Raw genomic sequence first — 24153 nt, 5'->3', positions numbered from 1 at the left:
CATAGAGTCAAACATATTACGTTCCCCCCCCTTTAAATTCTTTTAAAATTCTAGGGTTGAAATTAAACTGCTGGGATTCCACCTCTTTGGGCAAACTGGTAGAAACAAGGGAAAAGAAATTAAGCTCAAAGGAAACAAAAGTTGGGATAAAATTTATTTACCATATTTGTTTATTTATTTCCCTTAAATGCAAAACGATACACAATAATTTCAAATGTTTGCCGTACTTTATTTTTGAGAGCAAAATTGCTACAAAAAAAAATCCTTTATCAACCCAGTCGCTATAAATTAGTTACGTACTTGCATTTGTGTGCTACCAGGAAGCTTATCGTTAGACTAAACATAAATATTGAAGAACGCAACAGAAAACATATACCCTCAAGCTTTAAATGTTGGGAACTAAGTCAGTATCAAGTTACAGATAATCCACTCTGTTTTTGTCATAGTCTCTGGGATGTTACAGCATCAGGAAACCTATTATACACCCAACCCTATTGTTTTTTGCTTACATAGAAATCCCATTGAATCAACATTGGCAAGATTAGGGTGACAGTCTGATCCCCTTAGAATGAACTCCTGCTTTCTTCAGCAGAATACATTACCAACTATGCATAAGACTGCAGTTATTCCAAGTTATCACATGGGCCAATATTCACTATTTTATGCCACATTCATTTTTGTATCCAAGTTATTTCTAATGAGAAAAGCAGCAGAGAGCTTTAAAGCAGGGATGGGGAACTTGTGGCTCTCCAAAATGATGTGGGGCTGCAACTCCCATCATTCCCGCTGGCTGGGACTGATGGGACTGAAATTCAACAATGCCTGGATGAGGAAAGGTTATTTACCCCCTACTTGAAATGCTACAAACCTCAGTGAGAAAGGGGAAAGGGCTTGAATCATAAGTGACTTAGTGATGAATGGTCCGCTAGCGAATTCCGGAACAGCTCTGTGCTGCACAGAAGTTACAACATCCCAACAAGGAGGAACAGGTTTAGAAAGCACTCTACTACCAGCATAGCAATGTAAGCCTAATACAGAAGTGAACTAGTCATAACAAATAGCCACATTTTTGATATCTATTAAATAAGAGAATGCAGTTGTTTATGCATAGGCAGGATTGGAAATATAGATTCGTTAAGTGAACTGCTGCCCTATGCTTCTGTAAAGTTTTTAACCAGGCATCCCCAACTAGTGGCCGTCCAGATGTTTTGGCCTACAATTCCCATGATCCCTAGGTAACAGGACCAATGGTCAGGGATGATGGGAATTGTAGTCCAAAGCATCTGCAGGGCCAAAAGTTGGGGATGCCTGTTTTAACCCAATAACTAGGAACAGCATAAATCTTGTTCCTAAAGTCAAATAGAGATGGTGAACCAATTTTCTTGTTCGTGTACTGGACTCAGTCTTGTAGTTCACCCATTATTAATGAACTTCTCAGCTTAATTCCAACGCCAGCAATCTTGAGAAGCCAGCTGAATTAATACCCACTGCTTGAGTGCTGGGATTTGTATCTGGCTTCAGGTGGATTTGTTTGTGCAGATGAACTGGGAAATAAAATGCAAATTTAATTTTAACTTCAACTGTTTCATGTGCTACCTCCCTTGATTTGCAACCAGGCTAGAAGAAATCCAATTGGATTGACTCTATCATGGGATTAAGGCCTCAGTAATAATAATTAAAACTATAGAACTTCATGAAGGGCCAAACATCAGGTGCAACCAGCTGCATCCTCTGTTTTAAATGGATAACATTCATTAAGTCTGTAGAGTCAACTTACTCCCACAAAATCTTAGCATTCATTTAGCTATGTGCCTACAGTGACAAATGGAAGGATGGGTAAATGAATTTTAAAACATCTCTCAGAATATGAATAACTTAAAAGTTTTTGTGAGTTGCATGACAACTTACAAAGACCTGCTTGGATAATTATTATTATTTTTTAAGAAAACAGTAATAGCATGCAAGCAAGTATCTAAACACAATCATGGCAACTATTTAGGATGCAGTTCTGTGCAAAATGTACTCCTGATTTAATGGAACAACCTGGTTCATGTGTAATTCAGAGTAAGATTATGGCTACTGAGATAGCTTTAAACTGCAACAGGCTGGGACTTGATTAACTTTGCTACATTATTCTGGCCATCAAGCCACAATGCTCAGATCCACTCTATGCCAAAGGGTACACAAGGAAAATGTAATATTCGTGTTTTCTGTGAATAATTTTGCAATACTCAATTTATAATCTATTAAACACTGCCTAAAGAGTTGAACTGGTTTACTTCAGTGCTGTATTCCCACTTTAGCAACTGTTTTAATGGAAGAGCTAAGGAACTAGTTCATTAGGATTCAGAAAGTGATAAAAGATAAAAGTTTACATTTTATGATTATGAACCAGCACAGGATGTATTGTGAGCAATAGAAGGGTGGGATTTTTAAAAGATAGAAATGATGACTATAGGTCTTCAAAAATAACTTCCTAAAATCTACATTTATACCTTCCACTTTTGTTGTAGATCTCCATTAATCTCAACAAACGATTTGATGGATATTTTCTGCCTAAATACCTCGCACATAACGTGAGTATAAGCCTACCGATTTCAAGTGGTTCAACTGTGCTTAATTCTGTGTTGGATTACAGCCATATTTCTTTAAACCATGTCTCTGTAAACTCTGCTCTTCCCTTCTGAAGGGTAAATATTGATATTTGAAATACCTAGATTATATTTACAGCTGTACAATACTAATATAATATACTTCTAAAAATACTACTATAATACTTTATCAACAAAAGTAACTAGGGTAGGTCTTGGAGTTGATTGACACCAGCACCCTGCGTTATAGATCTTAATGTTGAAGTTTGTCCTTCATTAATTCCTGTGTTGTATTCTTAATATACAGTGGTACCTCATTTTAAGCACACAATTGGTTCCGGAGGTCTGTACTTAACCTGAAGTGTACTTAACCTGAAGCGAACTTTCCCATTGAAAATAATGGAAAGTGGATTAATCCATTCCAGACAGGTCCGCGGAGTACTTAAACTGCAAGTACTCAAACCGAAGAGTACTTAAACCGAGGTATGACTGTATTTCATGTTCAGATGTGCCTACTACTATCCAGGATGGTGTGCTGTTCTTTAATCTGTTAGGGAGATTTCCTGTGCAAGCCCTGTTGAAATGAATGAGTCTCATCATTTCAGTGAAAGGTTGTGCTTGGAGACATTCCTCATTGCATGGTATAGAAGTGGGCACGCCCCTATTCCTTCCACAAGGTAACTCTCCTTATGGCTAAAAAACAAGCAAACTGTATTGGAATTCCCTTTTTGTGGAAGAAAAGGAAGCATGTGCTGTGAATTTCCACTTCATACTTGGTTGCCTGTATGACAGAGGGGAGGGAGCACTGCAAAGATAATGCATGAAACAGGGCTTTAAAAAAAACCTGTGCTGAATATGAGTGAAGAAAACCCATGCTATGAACACACACACACAAATGGAATGGGAAGCTTGACATATGCCATGGCTTGATCTTGGAATGTGTATGCATCTCTCTCTCTCTCTCTCTCTCTCTCTCTCTCTCTCTCTCTCACACACACACACACACACACACAGAGAGAGAGAGAGAGAGAGAGAGATCAGATATGAGGATTTTTTTCAGGATGGATAGCCACATAACCCGAACTAAACAAATATAAATGTCGCATTGCTTTTTTGGTGATAGAAGAACTTTGAAACACTGGCAGAGGTGAGGGTGTTCTGGGATATTTGTCCAGACTAATATGAAGCCTGTTGAAAGATTAGTACCTCATCAACAAGGTACTAACTTTCAAATAAAGGCTGATTTGCACATACCGCTAAACCATGATTTGTTTAGCCTAAATAAATTTGTTTGAATGGGTGAACCCAACCCAGCAAACAAACCCTGGTTTATTTTCTGGCAACAAACATGATATGTTTGTGAACCGTGACTTATGTTAACTATGGTTTTGCTTTATGTGAAAGCCTTGCTTAAGCATGGCTTGCTTTGGTACCCCACCCCAAATGCTCATCAGGCTACAAATCACAAGGCAGGGGTGGCTGGGAAACAAGCCAAACTTTGGAGAAACACAAGAAACTGAGACAACTCGTGGCTTATTAAATAAATCATGGTTAAAACCAACCATAGCTTAGTGTTACGTGCACACACACACACACAACCCCATAAACAGATAGCAGTTCAGGATATGTGTACTGCACCATCTTATTCCGGTACATTAAAAAAAACCTGACAGTGCAGACACACAGCCTAACCTGCACACAAAGCTTGATTCAAAAATTGAGCTGGGAGTGGGGTGGGGTGGGGGTGAATCATATTTCTACACATTTTCTTTGTCGAATTCACAAACAAAATTCATTGTAATATGACAGGCGACATCATTCCATCCCCCAGAGGCTATCATTTCTACACAGTCCTCCTCATCATAAGCATTATTTGGCTCTCCGTTGCTCCATTTGTTGAAGGTCTGCATTGGGGACCGGTCGGAGTAAACAAAATGGCCCTCTTTCTCGAGGTCGTTAATGCCAATGAAAACTCGGCCGAGGCCAGCTTGACTGATGTAAGCAGCAATTAGGCTATTAGTGTTTTCATCCTTGGGCATGCTCAGCGTTCCTCCCCTTCCTTGGCAGTAGAGCTGGGCGTCCATGTACCTCTTCTCTTCTTTCACCAGCAAGTAAGTCTTATTATCTGTCTCACGCACACCAGCAACAGCTGCGGGGGAGGGCAGTGCTGAAAAGTGAGCACTTGCATTTCTATATAAACCAACTTAATGCATAGCACAATCAACCAGTGATTAAGCAAGCAAGATTGCCCCACATGCAAGGAAGGGGAGACTGTTTGGACGTTCTTACCTTTTTTAATGAACTTCAACTCGGTCGTCAGCAAGGTCACTTGATTATCCATTTTACCAATGGCTGTTCGTAGCTGGCCACATTCGCAAGGAATGCCTGCAGAAAATCCGTGTGCAAGTTACATTTCGGCATTGGCACAAAACGCCTCGCACTGTTTGCTGGCCACCCAAACTAGTGCATATTTCACAACTTTTATCCATTAACTTACTATCCTCTTACTCCAACCCTCTGGAGAATACCAGTAATGCTCCATTGCAGGTATTGAACCCCCAGACCTGGCTGCTGGTACATACATATACAGTACGGCAGTTTGTGTTCAACATGGTCCCTCCCAACACAAAGGGATCACAGGGGGTGGTCTCTACGTCACAGTAAACCGTAGTATGGAATAAACCATGGCAGACTATGGATGAACACCTTGCTGGTAGATGGTGCTCAGTTGCTCCCACTTTGCAGCCAAGCAATATAAACCACAAGGCCTGCTCTTAGCATTATATCCAAACCATCATTTGTTTTTCCTGAACAACCACGTGTACCATAGTAAGCCAATAAAATCTTGGCTGCACTCAAACAGAGCCCACAGTTTCCTGCAACTTTTTAAGATAACCATAGAAATGGCTGTTGAAATTCATATCTATTCACAACTGGGTTCAAACTAAGATTCTGCCGTGTTATCCCATACGTAGTAGGAATTCTGCCGGGGTGGGGAGTGACTGGTTCATAGACATGAGCTGAATTCGAGAGAGTGTAGTACAATAGGTACAAAAAAGATGACTTGGACTGCCAAGGGCTAATTCACATCTGTATGCATATCCCTTGAGTTCAGTGGTTAATCTAATATTACGGCTGCTGAAATATTCTGTCTTAAAAAACCGTATTATACAAGCTGGTACAAACTATACATAATTTCACATTTATTAATTAAGACCTTAAATTGGATGTAAATACATGAAAACGTGCTAATATTTTTGGTTTACCTGGATCTCCATTAGGACCAGGTGGGCCTGCATCCCCATTATCTCCTTTTTCTCCTAAGAAAGGGGAAATAAAGTTAAGCTTCTCAGCAGATAGCCTCAAGTAGAAACAATAGCCTTTATCTTATACACTGACACCAGAATACTAGTTGTATGGGTGTTTTTGTTTTTTCAAGCCTACCCAATGCTGACCTCAGGGCCGTCTTAACCATATTTGGTGCCAAGACAGGGGCGTACCCAGGATCAAAATTAGGGGGGCAAGGGGCGGGGGCAAGGGGTGGGAGGGGAGGGGCCACAGTGGGAATGTGGGCGGGGCTACGTTGCCTGCGCCGTCCAGCTCTTCCGAGGAGGCGGCCCCAGGCTCCTGCTCCCGGCGCGAAGTTCCAGAGGCGTGCGGGGAACGCGAGCCTGTGGCTGCCTCCTCCGCTAACGCTCCCCGCTGCTTAGCGCTCCTCCGCTTACGCTCCCTGCGCGCCTCTGGAGCTTCGCGCCGGGAGCAGGAGCCTGGGGCTGCCAAGCCTGCGCCCCTCAGCCTTTTGCTTCTAGGGGGGGCAATTGCCCCCTCCTGCCCCCTGCCTACGCCCATGTGCCAAGATCCCTCTGGCCGCCCCCTGTGAGTGAGGCAGGCAGGAGGGGCGCGTGGGGAGCTGAGAGGAACGGGGGAGGCAGCCCCAGGCTCGCGCTCCCTGCGCACTTCTGGAGAGCAGCCTGAAGCCGCTCAAAAACTGAGAGGCGCGGAGGAGGCAGCCCCAGGCTCTCACTCCCCACACGAAGCCCCGGAGGCGCGCGGGGAGCGCGAGCCTGGGGCCGCCGCGCCTCTATGGAGAGCGGCCTGAAGTCGATCAACAGCTGAGACAGAGGCGTGGCAGAGGCGGTCCTAGGCTCACGCTCCCCGCGCGCCTCCAGAGAGCTGCCTGAAGCCGCTCAACAGCAGAGGCACGCGGAGGCAGACACCAGCGTTCGGCGCCCCTGATGGCCTGGCGCCTTGTGCCACCCAGCCCAGGTCTAGGGATGGCCCTGGCTGACCTGTGTGAGGGAACTCAACTTCATTTATTTGTTGTTCTTGTTAGCCACTCTGAGCTCTGCTTTGGCCAGGGAGGGCGGGATACAAATAAAAATTTATTATTACAGTATTATTATTTGACATGATCGTCGCATGTGGCTTTGTCATAATCATGGTCAATCATCTTCTCTTGTTCCTTGCAGAAAGAACCTCAGAATAATTTAAACAACTTTTTCAGAAATAACCGCTTAAGAAGTATTGAAAGAAAACATACCTTTTGAACCAATGGAGCCAATTTTTCCATGTCTCCCTATGCTCCCCTTTTGTCCTTTGTCCCCTGTTTCTCCTGGGGGGGGGCAAAACAAAAGACAAATTAAATGCAATTTTTTACATGTATCCTCATAGGTCAGAGAGTCTTGAGAGATAATGGAGTGTGCCTCGAGGGGTGAAATCAAACTGCTGCGTTAGCAGCACGGAAGTGACCTCCCTGGGGCACAAGCCTGGGCAGTATGTATGGGGGACCTGGGCTGCCCAGACAACAATACCTTGGCCTCCCTGATATATCAAAACATACCCGAAAGCATCATGTAGTTCCTCAGTCAGAGTTGCCAGAGACTAAAATTAGTTCAAGCCCCACTGGAATGAATAGATCATGCCCTCACAACCACAGGTCTGAGATTACAGCCCTTTCATTTCACCTATGCTAAGCAGCATGTACGGCTGATCTTTTCCCTGTATGCATTCAAAGACTTTATTAATGAGGAGTGCACAGCAGCCTCAGGAAGATACCACGAAATAACTATCTGGAGCCTCACAGCAGGAAACAAGGAAGGTTTTTCAGTTTTAATGGCAGCGTTATACAGCATTTTACAACGGAGCTGTGGCAAAACGAGCCTCTTAAAAATGGGCTGCCTTAGCAGATTCTAATGAATAAGAGTTAAATATGCACATTGCAGCACAAATCAGACATAAATATTGTCAACAGCACTTCAGCATCTGGTCATCTTTTTCATTATTTGCCCAGGTTTTCTATTATGCATGCAACAGAAATGGTTGCAGGAGCTTAGATTCACTTTGTGTGTATATATGCACCTTTAATGTATGTCGCTGAAGAATTGATGCTTTTGAATTATGCAGTCTTCTGCCTACCTAGGAGTCACTAGATGAACAAAAAGACCAGACACAATGTTGTCTTTCTTTGCATTATGATATTATAACGTAGCTAACAAACCTAGCCGACAAAGGTCCGTATAGTTAAAGCTATGGTTTTCCCAGTAGTGATGTATGGAAGTGAGAGCTGGACCATAAAGAAGGCTGATCGCCGAAGAATTGATGCTTTTGAATTATGGTGCTGGAGGAGACTCTTGAGAGTCCCATGGACTGCAAGAAGATCAAACCTATCCATTCTGAAGGAAATCAGCCCTGAGTGCTCACTGGAAGGACAGATCCTGAAGCTGAGGCTCCAATAGCTTGGCCACCTCATGAGAAGAGAAGACTCCCTGGAAAAGACCCTGATGTTGGGAAAGATGGAGGGCACAAGGAAAAGGGGACGACAGAGGATGAGATGGCTGGACAATGTTCTGGAAGCTACTAACATGAGTTTGACAAAACTGCAGGAGGCAGTGGAAGACAGGAGTGCCTGGCATGCTCTGGTCCATGAGATCACGAAGAGTCGGACCCGACTAAACAACATTGTTTAATAGCACTCAAAATGAGCAGAAGAATGGGAGGGGGGGTGGATAGTTTTGTGTAGATCCCATTCCAAGAAGAGCACACACTAGTATGGAGGTAGCCAGTTTACACAAGTTGCCTAAGAAGAACCTCCGCCTGCTCAGAAGCTCCCAGCAGGCTGTAGCAACCATGGATTCTAGTGAGCTATATTCCATGAACCCCCATTACAACCATCTTGTTTCTTATCTGGTGCTGCAGGGAGAAGACCTGTAGTGGCAGATTGTAAGTGAACAAGCAAAACGTGCAAACTGAGAGCCTGGATGGCTTTTTCCCCACTTGATCAGTAGCTGCTACAGTAATCCAGAGGCTTCTGGGTGCATGGACGCTTCCGTCCTCCGTCTCGAATTGTTTTATAATGCAATCCTATACACGTCTACTCAGAAGTATGGGGTTCATTGCCAAGTAAGCATGTACAGTGGTACCTTGGTTTAAGTACACAATTGGTTCAGGAGGTCTGTACTTAACCTGAAGTGTACTTAACCTGAAGCGAACTTTCCCATTGAAAGTAATGGAAAGTGGATTAATCCTTTCCAGACAGGTCCGGGGAGTACTTAAACTGAAAGTACTCAAACCGAAGCGTACTTAAACTGAGGTATGACTGTATAGGGTTGCAACCTCAGGCCCTGAGTCAACCTGGAAAAAACGGTGAAAAGGACACAGAACAAATACTTAAGCATTGCTAGCAATATTTGTACCCAGTTTGTGCCTTATTGTGCTTATGTTCCTTATTCATGACAAATAGCTAAGGCAGCCATTTTTAAGAGGCTCATTTTGTCACAACTCTGCTGTAGAAAGTGCTGTACAGCATTATCATTAAAACTGAAAAACCATCTCGGTTTCCTGCTGTGAGATACCAATACTAATTTTGTGACATCTTCTGGCCAGCATATTTGAGGCTGCTGCAATGCTCATCATGAATGCAGGAAAAAATCACAACAGTCTTCTGTGACTAGATAACAGAAGCAGCAGCCTCGTCAGCCAACATTTTGGAACCCAGCTTGAAGCTCTCATCCATGCGTGGAAAAATTAGAGTGATTATATAGGATGCTTGTGTACATATGGCAGGGTGAGTTTCATGTAGGAAGATGGAAGCTCTTATAACAGATGCAACCAAATAATCACTATATTCAATACAAAATTGAGTTGTGCGAAAGGGTTCAGTGCATTAGACCAGTAGTTTTCAACCAGTGTGCCATTGGACCTTAGGGTGCCTTGAATGATGATCAGGGTACCACGGGCAGCACTGGCCTCTGTCCCTCTTCCCTTCCTCCTCTGATGCCCTCTTGTGTCTCTGCCTCCCAAAGGCTTGCACAGCTGTTTGTTGCAGCAGCCTTGGCTACAAGCTCCCCAGGCAAAGGCTGCTTCTGGGGCTGGTCAGGGGGTGCTGGTTGCCAGGGGCTGAGGTGGCCTCAGAGTAAGCAAGCAAGCGGGTGAGGGAGGGAGCCCAGCCTGCCAGCCCTTGCTGTTTGGGAATAGACAGACAAGTCCCAGGCCCCTGTGGGGCAGCGTGAGGAAGCACCTCTCTTTAGGGCAGGTATGGGGCAGCTCAAAGACCAGGGGCAGCAGCAGCAGCTGCCCAGAGGACTCCCAATGAAAGAGGAGAGGAGGCTGAGGGAATACACCAGAAGGGAGGATGTTTGAAAAAGAGTGAGAAGCTGCTATCTCTGCAGACAAGAGATGAAATCATTGGGCTCCTGAGCCCCACAGGGGTGTGTGCTGCAGAAAGTATGTAGTTGGTCAAGGGAGCTGTGGACTCAAAAAGGTTGAAAACCTCTGTGTTAGACAATGGAACAATATACTTCCAGCTAACATGATCCTTCATGGACCTCTGGCTTAGAAACATCCCCCTCTTTAAACAAACAAAAACCATTATAGAAATATCTTGCCTGAAGAAGAGTTGTGTCCAACCTGAGAGTTTGCATCATGCATTCTGAACTGTGATTGATCTTAATAATAGGACTTGTTTTTCTGTAGTCCTGTGTTTTCTGATCCTTGAGGTTCACTCAGGTCTTTGGGTCTCAACATAAAAGTACTTAAAACTATTACAGGTATCACATATTGATTTAAGCCTAGGCAGCTCTTCTGGCAAGCTGAAGTGTGCAATGGAAATTCAAAAGAAGGAAGGCAGGAAGATTCCCCTATCCTTAGACCTGTCAGAGGGTCACCTAACATTCTCTACATTGGAACTCTATGCAGAAGCAACCTTCACTCTTCTTAGGAGTAGTACCCAACAGTAGTTGTTAAATTTGCAATTAAAAATAAAGAATAATAATAATCAATATAATTATTATTGATGGTGATGAAATCAGATGCCCTGTTTTTTTAAGATTGCTATTTACTGTTTTATCCAATTTCTTTTTAAAAATGGAACAATCATTGTATGTGCATTCTTAAAAAAAAAAAATCATAATGCAACAAAATTGACAAGTATAACGTTAACTGGTATTCAGAGGTTCTTAACTATTTCTTTCATTTCTTGCAAAGCTATTTGCCGTTGTTATGGTGAGCTTGAGTGTGTGTATGTTTGTTTGTGGGGGCAGAAACTTTATACCTTCTCTAAAGCCAAATGCCACATTTAGTTTTTGTATTTATTTTCTAACTACTCCTTCCAGGTCTCTCAAAGAGCTCCCAGTGCTCTAAATCCAGAAGAAAGGTCAAATAAAAGGGGTCAGATAAATTGGTTTCTGGTGTGCAATTGTTCTCTCATAAGATTTTTTTACCATGAAAATAGCCTCTTATGTCTTTTTAATAATACTCACAAAGAGCCTAAGTATTTTAGAACTTACAGGCCTGGCACAAATGGAATTACAGAAATGATTCTAAGTCCCAAAGCATCATTATAAACATAAAACATTGCCAGATCGGCCAAGGAATTACTTTCACACACCCCTCCCCATGCTCCAGACATTACTGCCCCCCTCCCCCCGGCAATACACTGGCTGCTTCCTGAATGTGAAAAATACCTTTCCTTAGCTAAGTCTGGTATTACAAGAAAGCAGGGTCCTGCTGGATCTTGGTTTTGAGAACCCTCTCTCACGCCAGAACTCTGCAAAAAGCAGAATTGAAGTACCTGCTCAATCAGCTGATGGCACACAGATCCACTGGAAGTTCAATTGTGCTTGGTCACTATCTCCCACCACACCTATAGGGACCACTCATGTCACTCAGCTGACATCAGGTGGGGTGTGTTTTTTAAGCAACAGCCTGCCAGGCCAAATTGGTCTGTGGACCAGAGGTTTCCCACTTTTGACCTAGCCCAGTATCCTGATTCCAACAGTGGCAAGCCAGGTGCATCCAGGAACCCAACAAGCAGGGCAGTGGCATAGCATGGGTTGCCAGCACGCAGGGCCATGCGGAGGGAGGGAAACAAGAAGGAGTGTGCATACGTATTCAACTGCCTAACGGCATCCGTGTCGCCCAGGAGATTGCAGCCGCAGAAATAAGAAAAGAGTCATTCTGGAGAGATCGCTTCCTGGTTCGCATGGAGAAGCAGTTTTCAATGGAGCCTAGTGACAGCAGTGGGCAGCTGTATCGAGGCAGCACTGGGTGTTGAAATTTTTCGCCTCTTATCAATTTTGCGCCCGGGGCAACCTCCCCTGTGACTCCCCGCCAAGCTACGCCACTGAGCAGGTGGTTTGTTCTCCACGACTGGTATTCAGACCATCTCTGAACAAGCTCTCGTGACAAATATTTAGGATTCATGATGAACAGCCATAATTCCCATATGCTCCAGGGAAAATGTAGATGGAAATCGTAATCAAACAGAGAAATATTTGCTCCAAGGGAAAGCTGCATCATTTCCACATATTTTATAGCTTCTACAGGTATAAGCAGCTTTATCTAGCAGCACTCCCTCTAGTGGTGGAAGACTGGGCAGGAATTCCCATGGTTTTGATTGCATCACAGAAGATGGAATTATGATGCCTGGAAAACTTAAGGCAGAAGAAATGTTAGGTTCCTGGCTCTGCTATGAGCCTTTTCTTCTCTTTTGAGAACACTGGAACCAACAATACTGCCAGAAAGCCTGATATACATGATTACCCTCTACTCAGCACTAGGAAATAAACAGTTTCATGAAGAGTAACCTCCATCACCTCCCTCTTTAAAAAAAATACTGACCTTTTTCTCCTGGAGGTCCAACTCGTCCTGGGCGGCCCGGGGCACCTTTCTCCCCCTTTTCTCCAGCATCCCCTGTTTTGCAGTTAAAAAGGAGATACAATAACAACAGCAACATGCTTGAATTCTCAATATGAACAAGCCTCTTGATTTGTAGTGAAAATTACAAGTAGTAATAGGAGCGGGCGGCATTCAAACTCAGTGCAGATCCACTGAAATAATTTTGCAATTGGTACCAAAGGGCCCACTCTGAGCATAACTGAATGACATTTGAGTGTCAGTGTGTGCATGTATGTCTAAATATAAGAAGAAGAACCTGGTGTCAAGGGTCTGGTTGGTTGTGTTTGCTCAGCAACCTCGGCTTTTGAACTCCACCATTTTTTAAGTTTTCAGAGAGGGATTTTCCAGATAAAAGTTTAAAAGATATAACAAAGAGTAGGCCTCTTCCCTAAGGTAATTACACTCAAGCCTGGTCAATGGGAAAAGGACAAAGGTGTAAAGGGAGAGAGTACAAAGGCAAGAGGAAAAGAACTGGCTTTGTCAGAACCTAATGAGGTCTTGAGAACGGCGAAAGAGGATAGAAAAAAAAGATGCAGAAAGTTCAGTTTCAGAAAACAAGAACAGCATGGTCACAGAACATTCAGATACAGTACATGTTAGCCATGCAATGGGGATGCAATTAGTAAACTTCGGACAGAGCCTCTGCATTAAGTCATGGTTTCCATTCTATTTTCAACTTAAAAACAACAGCAACAATACATGATAAGACATTCGGACACACACAAACACACTAATATAAAGCACTGACCATTAGACAAATGCAACATTTAAATGGCACCATAGGTTACTAGAAAATGTAGCAGTGGAAACTCTGGGAGATTCTCAAATGTTTTCATTGATCAATAGCCCTCCTTGTGAAGGAAAATGTGGATAATGTACTGCGGTATATACAGTACATGCCCTTAGGAAAACTAGCCATGCCCTTAGCCACAGCTCCAATAAGGTTAGGTAAGGTGTAAAGGGACCCCTGACCATTAGGTCCAGTTGCGGACGACTCTGGGGTTGCGGCGCTCATCTTGCTTTACTGGCCGAGGGAGCCAGCGTACAGCTTCCGGGTCATGTGGCCAGCATGACTAAGCCGCTTCTTAGTTACCTGACACCTTTTGCCTTTGTGTGAATTCAGCCTCTGCCACAGGGCCATTCCGGATGTGAAGTGGGTACTTTTTAAAATCTTTGCTGTAGTGTCAAAGGCACCTCACCGACATCCTCCAGAAAAAGAAATACGATTGCTCCAAAGTACTAAGACTCAAGGCTGCAGAGAAGCTGAGGGCATGAGCTGGATTTCAGCCAACAGATGAAAGGCTCCAAATCTCATTAGCACTCCTCTAAGCTAGCCAGCTACCCCCCTGACAGTTTAGATCAGGCACTGATGGCTTTTTAGAGATTTTATATTAGCTGTGGCCTTCGCAGGCCATTTTGTGCTTCACTGAATTTCTTCATCAATCTCCTTCACTATTATGATTATAGCTTCTAATTAGGTAGGATATGTGGAACCATGAGCAGATTCGGGACCCATCTCCCTTTCTTTCTCAGGCAGAAATAGACAGATAGTGTTTTCTGATCATTTGATGAATATGAGATTGTTGGAATTCATTAAACAGTCAGACCTGTGCATGCTAACAACCATCATTTTTAGCATTTGTGTGACAATATATAGAAGGGCTTTCCCCCGAAACGTAAGCTAGCTGTTCATACTCTGTGTGGTTTCATAGTTTTATCCAGTGGTGATGCTACTACTAACATAGAGTAGTTTAGATGCTCTTCCAAGGTCAAAGAAGGCATCAGTAGATCAAGATTAATGCCCCCATCTACCTAGTCTGTGCTCTGCGGAATAGACTATTCCTTTCTATAAATATGCACTGTATTAAATCTAGTTAAGAGACAACCAGTCCCAATTTAACGCTGCTCTCCGTTTTCTCTAAAGTGCTGTGCTGCCTGTTTGAATAAAAGCATCCTACTAAATTCAGACATTGCATTTGGATAGTTTCATCCCCAAGGTGTAGAAATCAGCATTTTGGCTTGGGCAATGGCATTCTGGAATATAAAGGCAGAAGGGCAAGGTCTCTCTCTCTCTCTCTCTCTCTCTCTCTCTCTCTCTCTCTCACACACACACACACACACACACACACACACACACACACTTTCAGTACATACCATTATTCCTTCACAAGAGTGACTCATACCCCAGCCCAGTTTACGCACAGTAGGCAGGGACAGAACATTGCCACCTTTTCCTCCTGCAGAAGGAGCAGCCCCATTATACTCCGCTCTACCTTTCCCCGTCTTCACTGCAAAATACATTTGTCTTCCACTGCATCGTGCTTTAGGGGCCTTTCTCCATACCTATATAATGCATGTGCCATGAGGCCAACAAGCACATGCTACACATTAACTAGGGCCTGTTTCTGCAGGCGTACTGTACACGTGGCATAACTGTATACTACTGGCTTAAATTTAGTTGAATAATCCTTCCCTCTTGAACTGTAGATCTGTAAGGGGTACGGTAACTCGAGCAAAACTCTGCTTCAAACTGCAGTTCCAAAGATCCTTTGTGGCAAATCTGTAATGATGGCATAACAGCAATGTAAGCTTACGGCGCATATATGCCCGAGGGGTACACACACCGTAGATGCAAGCTGCTTTTTTGTGCGCTGCATTTTTATTGGCTTAGATTTGTTTTATCGTATGCATGAGAAGGCACTAGTGCTTAAGTACACTGGGACAACAAATTAAACTAGGTGGCAATTGGCGAGAATAGCAATGCGAAAAAATGACGTCCTTATACTTTGAAAATGAAATGTGAAGACATTAAGCAACCAAAATGTAAATTTCTTTCATTTGCTAAAATACCAAAGCATGAATATTTAACAACTGCTACAACGCTAGTTAGGTGTGTTTACTTCTTGTAGTACTGTAGTAGTGGTAATAATAAATAATAATATTTTTTTTTTATTTTAACCCCACCCATCTGGCTGGGTAACAAAGCACTCAGCTATAATGCTTAAACCATGGGATCTGGCATCGCATTTCTTAAATAATTCCAGTGTATTCCAACTGGCCCTTTGTTTACTTTCCCTCTTTTTTAAGTGTAGTGGCCTTAAGGTCAGAGGCAGAATGTTCAGGCACGACAGTTCCCAGAAAATGTTTTGGAAATGTTAAAAGGGGGGCAAAAGCGACCCAGGGCTGGTAGGCCAGACTAACTAACCCTAGGGAGAATGAAGTCAAGAGACACACCAAGTAGTTTCTCTGAAAAACATGTTCCGCAAGCACTACAACTGTTGATCCAAAAGGATGCTTCAGAGAGACTCTCATTCCTTGCGTTGCACCATCATCATAAATTGTCATTTTGTCCCCTACAGGTGACTGAAGCTATGTCTTTAACAGCAGCTCAGTGCACAAACTTTAGAAGATGGTGCTTGTTTCCATGTAGCTTCACCTACATATCAGGCCATTGTTAAATACACTGAAACAGCCATGTAGGAGGCATCTATTTATTTATTTTTCCTATTTGGTGGGCAACTCTAAATCACCAGGGATGCAGTCCAGGATCTGGTGGAATTAAAGAACGCATCAGCTGATCAGCAGTGATCTAAGTGATCACTATATAATGCAGGCCTAAAAGAAAATTCTACAGCATTCTTAACAAGTGATCTGGAAATGCAACTATAAATTGGATTTAGCACCAGTAGGCAGAATTCCAAAACAGGCTACATGCCAGCCTATATGGAAATAGGGAAGCATACCTTTGTGCAGGTCCCCTTGAAATTCTGCCATCGGGAAATCTTCCAAATTTCGCAACACTTTTCTCATTACAATCCTTGAGGGGGGAGTGCTTGAATTTTGACAGGTACTAGGATTGTGGGATGAGTAAAAAGTATGACAACGGTACCAGTATCAGGCAGGTTATAGCAGGCATGGGATGCCTGAAGCCAGATGCTGCTGGACTACAATTCCCATCGTTCCTGACCAGTGGTCACGCTGGTTGGTGATGATGGGAGTTGGCGTCCAGCAACATCTCGAGGGCTACAGCTTTCTCAGCCCTGGTTAGACAGAGAACTAAGGGTGTGGGTGTGCAGTGATGTTTAATCACCATCACCATTAAAAACTCCCAGGTTGATTTCTTTAGCTCCCTACCATAAGACTAAAAGCTCCTTCCCCTACAGAGGCGAAGCCTTAGAAAAACGAGTATGCACATGTAATTTCATAGAATCACAGAATTGTTGTCGAAAGTGACCCCCAGGGTCATCTAATCCAACCCCATACAATGCAGGAATAACAGCTTAAAGAATCCCTGACAGATAACGATCTAGGGTTTTTTTTAATTAAAAAAACCTCCAGTGAAGGAGAGTCTACCACCTTCTGAGCTCAAGTTCAACTTTTTTATTCCCCATGTTCTGTGCATTAGTATAAAGACAACTAAAACCATAAATCATTTCCTCCAGCTGCTTCCTTATTGGTTTTTCCTGCCCATTAGCAAGTTCCTGTACTACTAACCCAGTTTCCTGTACACCAATGAAGTTATCATCCCCAGTACTTGGTGTGTCCCCTGTCCTCTAAAATATTATCTCCCACTTTCAGGATTCAGTTTAACACTCTCCTGATCAAGTTTGTGAGACTCCTAGCAAACGCATTCTTGCCAACTATGTGAGGTACAACCCATTTTCCCTTTAGCCAACGGAAAACACCTAACAATCCCGAAAGCAACCTCAGCAAACAAAAAAATATGACTGGGTGGGATCAGGGGAACTTCGCTGGTCATGAAAATAGATACGCCCGTTACCTTTTAGGCCTGGAACCAGAATCTGAACAGAGCAGGATTCTTCTGCAATATGCTGAGCATATCCAGATCTTGGCAGAGACAGGAAGGCAAGGCTAATTACAGAGACAAAGAAAACCAGATCACTCTTCATAATGAGCTTGTCCCTTACTCCTAAAAGGAAAGAATGAATAAACAGTTAAAAGGAATTCCAAAGACTTCCAGTAGTTCCAGGCGGTGTTTGCAGTCTTCTACAGTCCAGTGCCTCCTACCTTTGCAGCATGTAAGCAGCTTATCATGTACCTTGTGTTATGCGGTATATAGAGTAGAGTTCCACAGGAAGTCATGTGCAGAAAAGCTATATCGGGGGTTCTCAGACTTCATCAGAGAGTCTTTGCAAAGCAAAGAAATATTCAAAACCTCCCAAGTGCAACTGAGAAAAGGGGCCTTTGCCAAGCCAAAGCTCACTCTTGTCCTCAGCCCAGGAAAAAAAAGTTCAGACTAACAGATCAAAAGAAATGGAAACGCAAGGCTGAAGAGGTTTTAAGGTTCCCCAGGGAAGGAGGGCGAAGAGAGAGGGGGACTAGCACACTACAGACAACACAACAGGCAGCCACAGAGTCCTATACTGCACTGGTTGGGAGGGAAAGGCTGACAGCCAGTCTCCGAGCCCAATCAATGCATATGGTGGGAGAGGTCAAGCTCACGGTTCCCTTAGGGAGGCCCGAATTGCATTTTCAAAACCGCTGTGAGAGTTCAACTGAGGGAAATGAAAGCCGCTTAGGAACAGATCCCAAGTACAAACGCATTGGGTGAGATGAACCTAATGAAAAAACTGCCTCAAATTGTTTTGTTTTCCACTGTTGTTTGCAAGCTCAAGAAGAAGAACAAATGGCAATTTCCTCCTGGATTAGCATGGGAAAATGGATTGGGGCTGACTTGGTTCTAGGTGGCCTCCACTGAATTCTATGAGATAAAAGAGGCACTGGCATCACTAATGGCAGGGAATGAAGATGGAGTAGGGTTTGGGGGAAAGGACTGGAACTCTCTAATCTATTCTGCCTCCTGTCAAACCTGGTGTGCATTTAGGTCGTGGATATTCCTGAGGACTGCGATCTCTTCTAGAGAGGCCCAGCTCCCTAATCCTAGATCTGTAGAGGGCTCAGTGCAGTTACTCACTACTGTGGCAGTTTCTTGAAAAACTTGCTTTAAGGTCTGAACCCTGACACTGAAACAGGCCTCGGGACTAAACTCTGCCTCCTACTAAACCTCCTACATTGCTTTAACCATTGTTCTTCAGCCTGTCAACAGATGTTATTGAACCACAACTCCCGTCACCAGGCTGGGGGGGGGGGGTTGGATTAATACCAACTTCATTTCTTCCCCCAGGTCTGTTAGTTCCCTTGCTTGCTTTCTGCAAATGTGAGATGAGGAGAAGATTGCTAGGAACAGAGCCCTGAGTCCTTTCCTTTACTGTATAGTCTTCCTAGTCCAGGTAGCTCCCATCAAGCAATGGCTACTAGACAGTGCCCAGAACTGGGAGATTAGTCTGAGGAGACTTGGGCACCTCAGAAATACTTGCAGTGCCATTGAGGCATCTCTCACACACACCTCAGAGACCATTTAAGGGATCTTTAATTATCTTTTTCCCTGTTCCCACATCCATTTGTGCTCCTCTCCTTCCACTTTTCAATTCTCCACAACTAACTCCCCCCGCCGCGGCCATTATTCTTTTCTATTATCCTTTGACTTGACACCACCACCAAACCTACTCACCCAGCTTCCCTCCTCTTGTACTCTTTTTTATCTTGTTTTTTTTTTTCTACTAGGCCCTTCATTCCCCCCCCCTTTTTTTCTTCTTCTTCTTCTTCCATAATTATTTCTCAGAAGCAGAGTTTAATTCAAGTCAGGGCTTCTTAGAACCGTCTCCAGAGCTCCTTTCAAGCATTGGGCTCCATTCTGGAAAAGGAGCAGGATGGCTGTGAGAATTCCTCACTCAGTCCCAAATAGTTATTCACAGCCAGCAACCACTCTTGGAATCATTTCCCAGACAGAGGCTATAATTTTATAGGCAGGCTTGAAGCCTGTCACTTTTTAATTAAGTACTGCCTGGAAGAGGGTGTGTAGAGGCCAGGTCAGGAAGGGAACCCACCAGAATCCACCAATGGGAAAGAGCATTTTCCCTCTCCTTGCTGCTGTTTCCATCTCTCCCTCTCTCCAATCTATTACAAAATCTCACCGATTCCCAAAGTTTCCAATGTTTTTTGCACCCATGCAGATCACACCACACCTTCCTCTAAGATGCTGGCCAATACCATTTAATTACTGCCACCTTTTTTTCCTGGCAAGACTTAGCTGTCTTTAAAAGCAGCGTGGCAGGCAAAAAATTAAGCCGAGCATATTCAATATGCCTTACTCTTTTTTAAAAAGAAAAAAGAAACAAAGGAAATCAAACAGTATTAACAGAGCTGCCATCCTTTTGCATATTACAAGTTGGGAAATGCTTTGCATCCTTTTGCATATTACGAGTTGGGAAAGGTTTTGCTTAGCATTTCTCTGCTATTTCCCCCTTAGATTTATTATTTAGCTGCTGTGAAGAAAGACAGCTCACTTTTGGTCTGCTACCCCTCAACACAAACTCCACCTTTTAGCTTACTTTACACTCTCTACAGACTGCAGTAAATATTCAAGTGACTACTACACCATCTGTAAAAATACACTGCAGCTTGCGTGCTTTTCAAGAACTGTTAAAAACTAAAGCCAGAAACTATACTCCTCTACTGAACATAACATGCTTTCTCTTTAGCTTAGCTTCCATTAAAGAAGAAGAAAATGAACGCTACACCACTGTTAATCCAGCCTTAAGTTTACTACCCACTCCACTGATAGCTGTCAAGCTCTCCCTTTTTTTTTTTAAGGGAAATTCCCTTATGCTGAATAGTGAGAAAAGGGAAAGCTTGACAGTTCTGCGTTGAGCAAGTGTATCTGCTTATCTCAGGCTTGAAGCATCACCTACCTTACAGTTGCTGAGAAAACAGGCACCGTAGCACAACCTCTGCCTGGAGGGACACTGCACCGATGAACCTCATTGCTACTATTTACAAAAGCCTGGTAGTTTTTAATTTGAAGCAAACTCGTCTCCTGCTCTTCGACATCCAGCAAATCAGACCCAACAGTTGCGAGCGTTATCTATAAACAGCTTCCTGTTTGAAACAGCTCAGCTGTCCAGCAGGACAGTAATTAGGAGCAAAATGTGTGGGAACGCTACAGCGACCCATGATGTAAGCTGCTTCTTTTGGCAATGCACTTTTTTGGGGGAATGCAGAATGCCTCTCCGTTCACAACCCTCCTTCCCATGAAGAGAAATCCTTGGTTAACCGTTTAGGTCTGGCCAGTTGCAGTAATGTAAACAGGATCCAGCTAGAGCAAAGCTTCTGCTGTCTCCCTTTAGTTTTCAGATGGGATATTTAGAAATGCATTGTGGGCATGGTTCTCATCGAATCTTGGCACTTGGCTTAGAGACATTCTACACATTAAACACAGCGAGGTAGTGGAATTATGGACTGTACCACTTCAGACCATAGGTAGGGGTGTTAAAAGGGCCCTATAGTATAGAAACTGGAGATAACTGAATTGTGGGGAAGGCTGGACTTCATCTGCAGCTCTTGACCAGCACCACTTCTGCCTGGCCACAGAGACTTGGCAGTTGCCGTTTCCCATGTTGCTTGCAGCACATTGTAACTGTATTCAGACTGCCTTCTCCCAGCAGCAGCTAAGACAAGGCAGTAGCAAGGACAAAACCTAATGAAGTTCAATAATCATATCACCACTGAAGCTTGTCTGGGCTGCTAAGAGAAGGCATTTCCTGTGGGAATAGCTGTTAGTTCTGTGCCAGACCCAAACACACCACTTATAGCTGCATTTTCCAAGGCCAGTCAGAGCCTTTTCACCTCGCGAGACGAAAGCCACTGTCCTAATCAGTCCCTTCCTCCAACACAGTGGAGAAGAGTGCTGCCATGATGTTACCAGTCATATGTATTGGGTACAGGCCCTGGAACCAATATGGTGCCATGAATGTGCCTTGTTTTCCTGAATTTTGGAAGGCTCAGGACGGTTAAAAGGAAGTGCTTTTTCATGCAGCAGAGTCAAAATTGTGAAACTCACTCCCACAGGAGGCAGCGGCGGCCACCAACTCAAAACGGCCTTAAGGGGACTAGACCAATTCCTGACGATAAGGCTATCAAGTGACTACTAACCATGATGGTTTTGCTCTGCCTCCACAGTTGGAAGGCAGTAATGCTTCTGAATAGGGACCCAGGTGGCGCTGTGGGTTAAACCACTGAGCCTAGGGCTTGCTGATCAGAAGGTCGGCGGTTCGAATCCCTGCAACGGGGTGAGCTCCCGTTGCTTGGTCCCAGCTCCTGCCCACCTAGCAGTTCGAAAGCACATCAAAGTGCAAGTAGATAAATAGGGACCGCTCCGGCGGGAAGGTAAACGGCGTTTCTGTGCGCTGCTCTGGTTCGCCAGAAGCAGCTTTGTCATGCTGGCCACATGACCCGGAAGCTGTCTGCAGACAAACGCCGGCTCCCTCGGCCTATAGAGCGAGATGAGCGCCGCAACCCCAGAGTCGGACACGACTGGACCTGATGGTCAGGGGCCCCTTTACCTTTTAATGCTTCTGAATACCAGTTGCTAGAAATCTCAGGGTGAGGGTTCTTCTGCTTGGGTCCTACTTGCAGGTTTCCCACAGGTATCTGGTTGGCTGCTGCGAGAACCGGATGCTGGACTAGATAGGCCACTGGCAAGTTCCAGCAGCCTCTTCTTACATGCTTCCCGCCTTCACAAGAAAACTGTACCTAAGAGTTCCCATAAAATCCAGCACAAGCTCACCTTCCCTCTATACCAGGGTTTCCCCAAACTTTGGGTCTCCAGCTCTTTTTGGACTACAACTCCCATCACCCCTAGCTAGCAGGATTAGTGGTCAGGGATGATGGGAACTGCAGTCCAAAAACAGCTGGAGACCCAAAGTTTGGGAAACCCTGTTCTATACTATAATAAAGGTGTGTTCCCCACAGTGCAGTTTGCATGGTATTAAAAACCAATAAGCGATGCTGAAGACTCCAGGTCTTCACAAGCTAGAATAGATCCCTTTGTATACTCTGAGGGTGTACTACTATAATGGCAACTGCGGGGAGAAAACGTTTTAAAAGGTGTTCATAAACCGAGGTTCCACTGTATCCCTAGCACTAACTGCTCTTGGATCTCTGGACTGGAGCCTAGGCTCTTGCTGCAGCCATCTAAAAATAAAGACACCAAATATTTGTGGAAAACTACTATTTGACCCTACTACACTATTATTAAAAACCCCACTGGGCCATTAAAATGATGCCCCACCCATTCCCATTTCTCCTTATCTTGAAAGAGCACAGTAGGGGGAAATGCCTCCCTTATGCACCAAGAAACTCCCAGAGGCAACTGATTATAGCAGCTCATATTCCACCATAAGCACAGCCAAATTATAGCAGGCTATTATCAGCAGGAGCTACTGTCCTGTCAGCAGCTGCTGTTTGGAGACTCTCCTGAGTAGTATTCATTGATCATAGGAGACTTGCATAAGAAAAAGGTCTTATTATACATGTTCTCTTGATGAACAAGGTGTCCAGTAGTTCATGTCTCAGAGTAGATGGATTAATAGTAATGATATTCTGGAAGGCTTTCAACTGCTAAGATAAAACTGAGGTGCCTTTGGTTTTGGGGTACCCCCCCAAAGGGGCTTAAGTCTCCATCTGTCTTGTTTGGGGCCAGTGCAGAACAGCCAAGATATAGCAGCCAGTGAAATGGAAGAGGAGCAGACACCTCAGTACTCTTCTATTTCTCACTACCCTTCAGGAAATCTTTGAATCGGATTCATTGCTTGTTGGCCCAAGAAAGATAATTCATCTGCCCATGTGGATTCATGCAGATTGGTTGAATTATAAAAAGGTTGCATTATAAAAAGGATGTTACAATAAATAGAAAAAAAATTCCTTCAGTAGCACCTTAAAGACCAACTAAGTTTTTATTTTGGTATGAGCTTTCGTGTGCATGCACACTTCTTCAGATACTTCAATAAATAGAAACAGCTTCTGGAAGCAAGTAAAAACCCTTACTGTCGGTGGTTGAAAGTCTGGGGCCCTCAATTAGGAGTCAAATAGTGTGAATACTTGTTAACCATATGCATCAAAATAGTGGAAGCATTCGCTGGGGAACTACTGTATTTTCTAGCAATTAGTTTCAAATACACAGGAACTCTCTGAGCCAAGCTGAAAAGCAACTATTTCCCTTTATTCATATAAGTAGTTCCTAAAGAATCAGAAGAGACTCACAACCAACCAAGAAATCTGTTTGATGTACAGAATGTGACAGGGTTATTTCATTCCCCCCACCCCCCACCTTTGAAGACTGTTACATACAAATCACCAGTGCATTGATCTCTCTGCCCATAAACAGTGTAATAGTAGTGAGACAAAAAATATTTTTTTAAAAAATGTAGAGGGAACCAAATAAACAGGTTGACGTTTTCAAAGTAATGCATATTATATATTTAAAACTGATATACTTTGGATAAGTTTAAGAAACTTGAGAATATCTGGG

At 43.7% G+C, this 24153-nt stretch overlaps 1 protein-coding gene across 5 annotated transcripts; it reads right to left on the bottom strand.

The window, feature by feature from the left end:
• Window positions 1-4117: 4117 nt before the first annotated feature.
• Window positions 4118-20805, bottom strand: COLEC11 (collectin subfamily member 11). Of its 5 annotated transcripts, none has more exons than XM_035109903.3 (7): window positions 20537-20805; window positions 17545-17694; window positions 12708-12779; window positions 7132-7203; window positions 5858-5911; window positions 4881-4976; window positions 4118-4740 (listed from the first exon to the last, which is right to left on the bottom strand). In XM_035109903.3, the coding sequence occupies exons 2-7, from the start codon at window positions 17672-17674 to the stop codon at window positions 4349-4351; spliced, it is 816 nt and encodes a 271-aa protein (XP_034965794.3). In that variant the 5' UTR covers window positions 17675-17694; window positions 20537-20805; the 3' UTR covers window positions 4118-4348. The 5 variants fall into 5 exon arrangements, with proteins under 5 accessions (XP_034965794.3, XP_034965792.3, XP_060128453.2 ...); XM_035109901.3 differs by having other exon boundaries at window positions 4197-4758; window positions 20537-20748; XM_060272470.2 differs by lacking the exon at window positions 20537-20805 and adding an exon at window positions 17824-17998 and having other exon boundaries at window positions 4197-4758; window positions 17545-17636.
• Window positions 20806-24153: the final 3348 nt, after the last annotated feature.

The sequence above is a fragment of the Zootoca vivipara genome, chromosome 3 (assembly GCF_965207765.1).
Source record: "Zootoca vivipara chromosome 3, rZooViv2.hap1.1, whole genome shotgun sequence".
NCBI classification, from domain to species: domain Eukaryota; kingdom Metazoa; phylum Chordata; class Lepidosauria; order Squamata; family Lacertidae; genus Zootoca; species Zootoca vivipara.
This window is presented reverse-complemented; position numbering and strand designations above follow the sequence as displayed.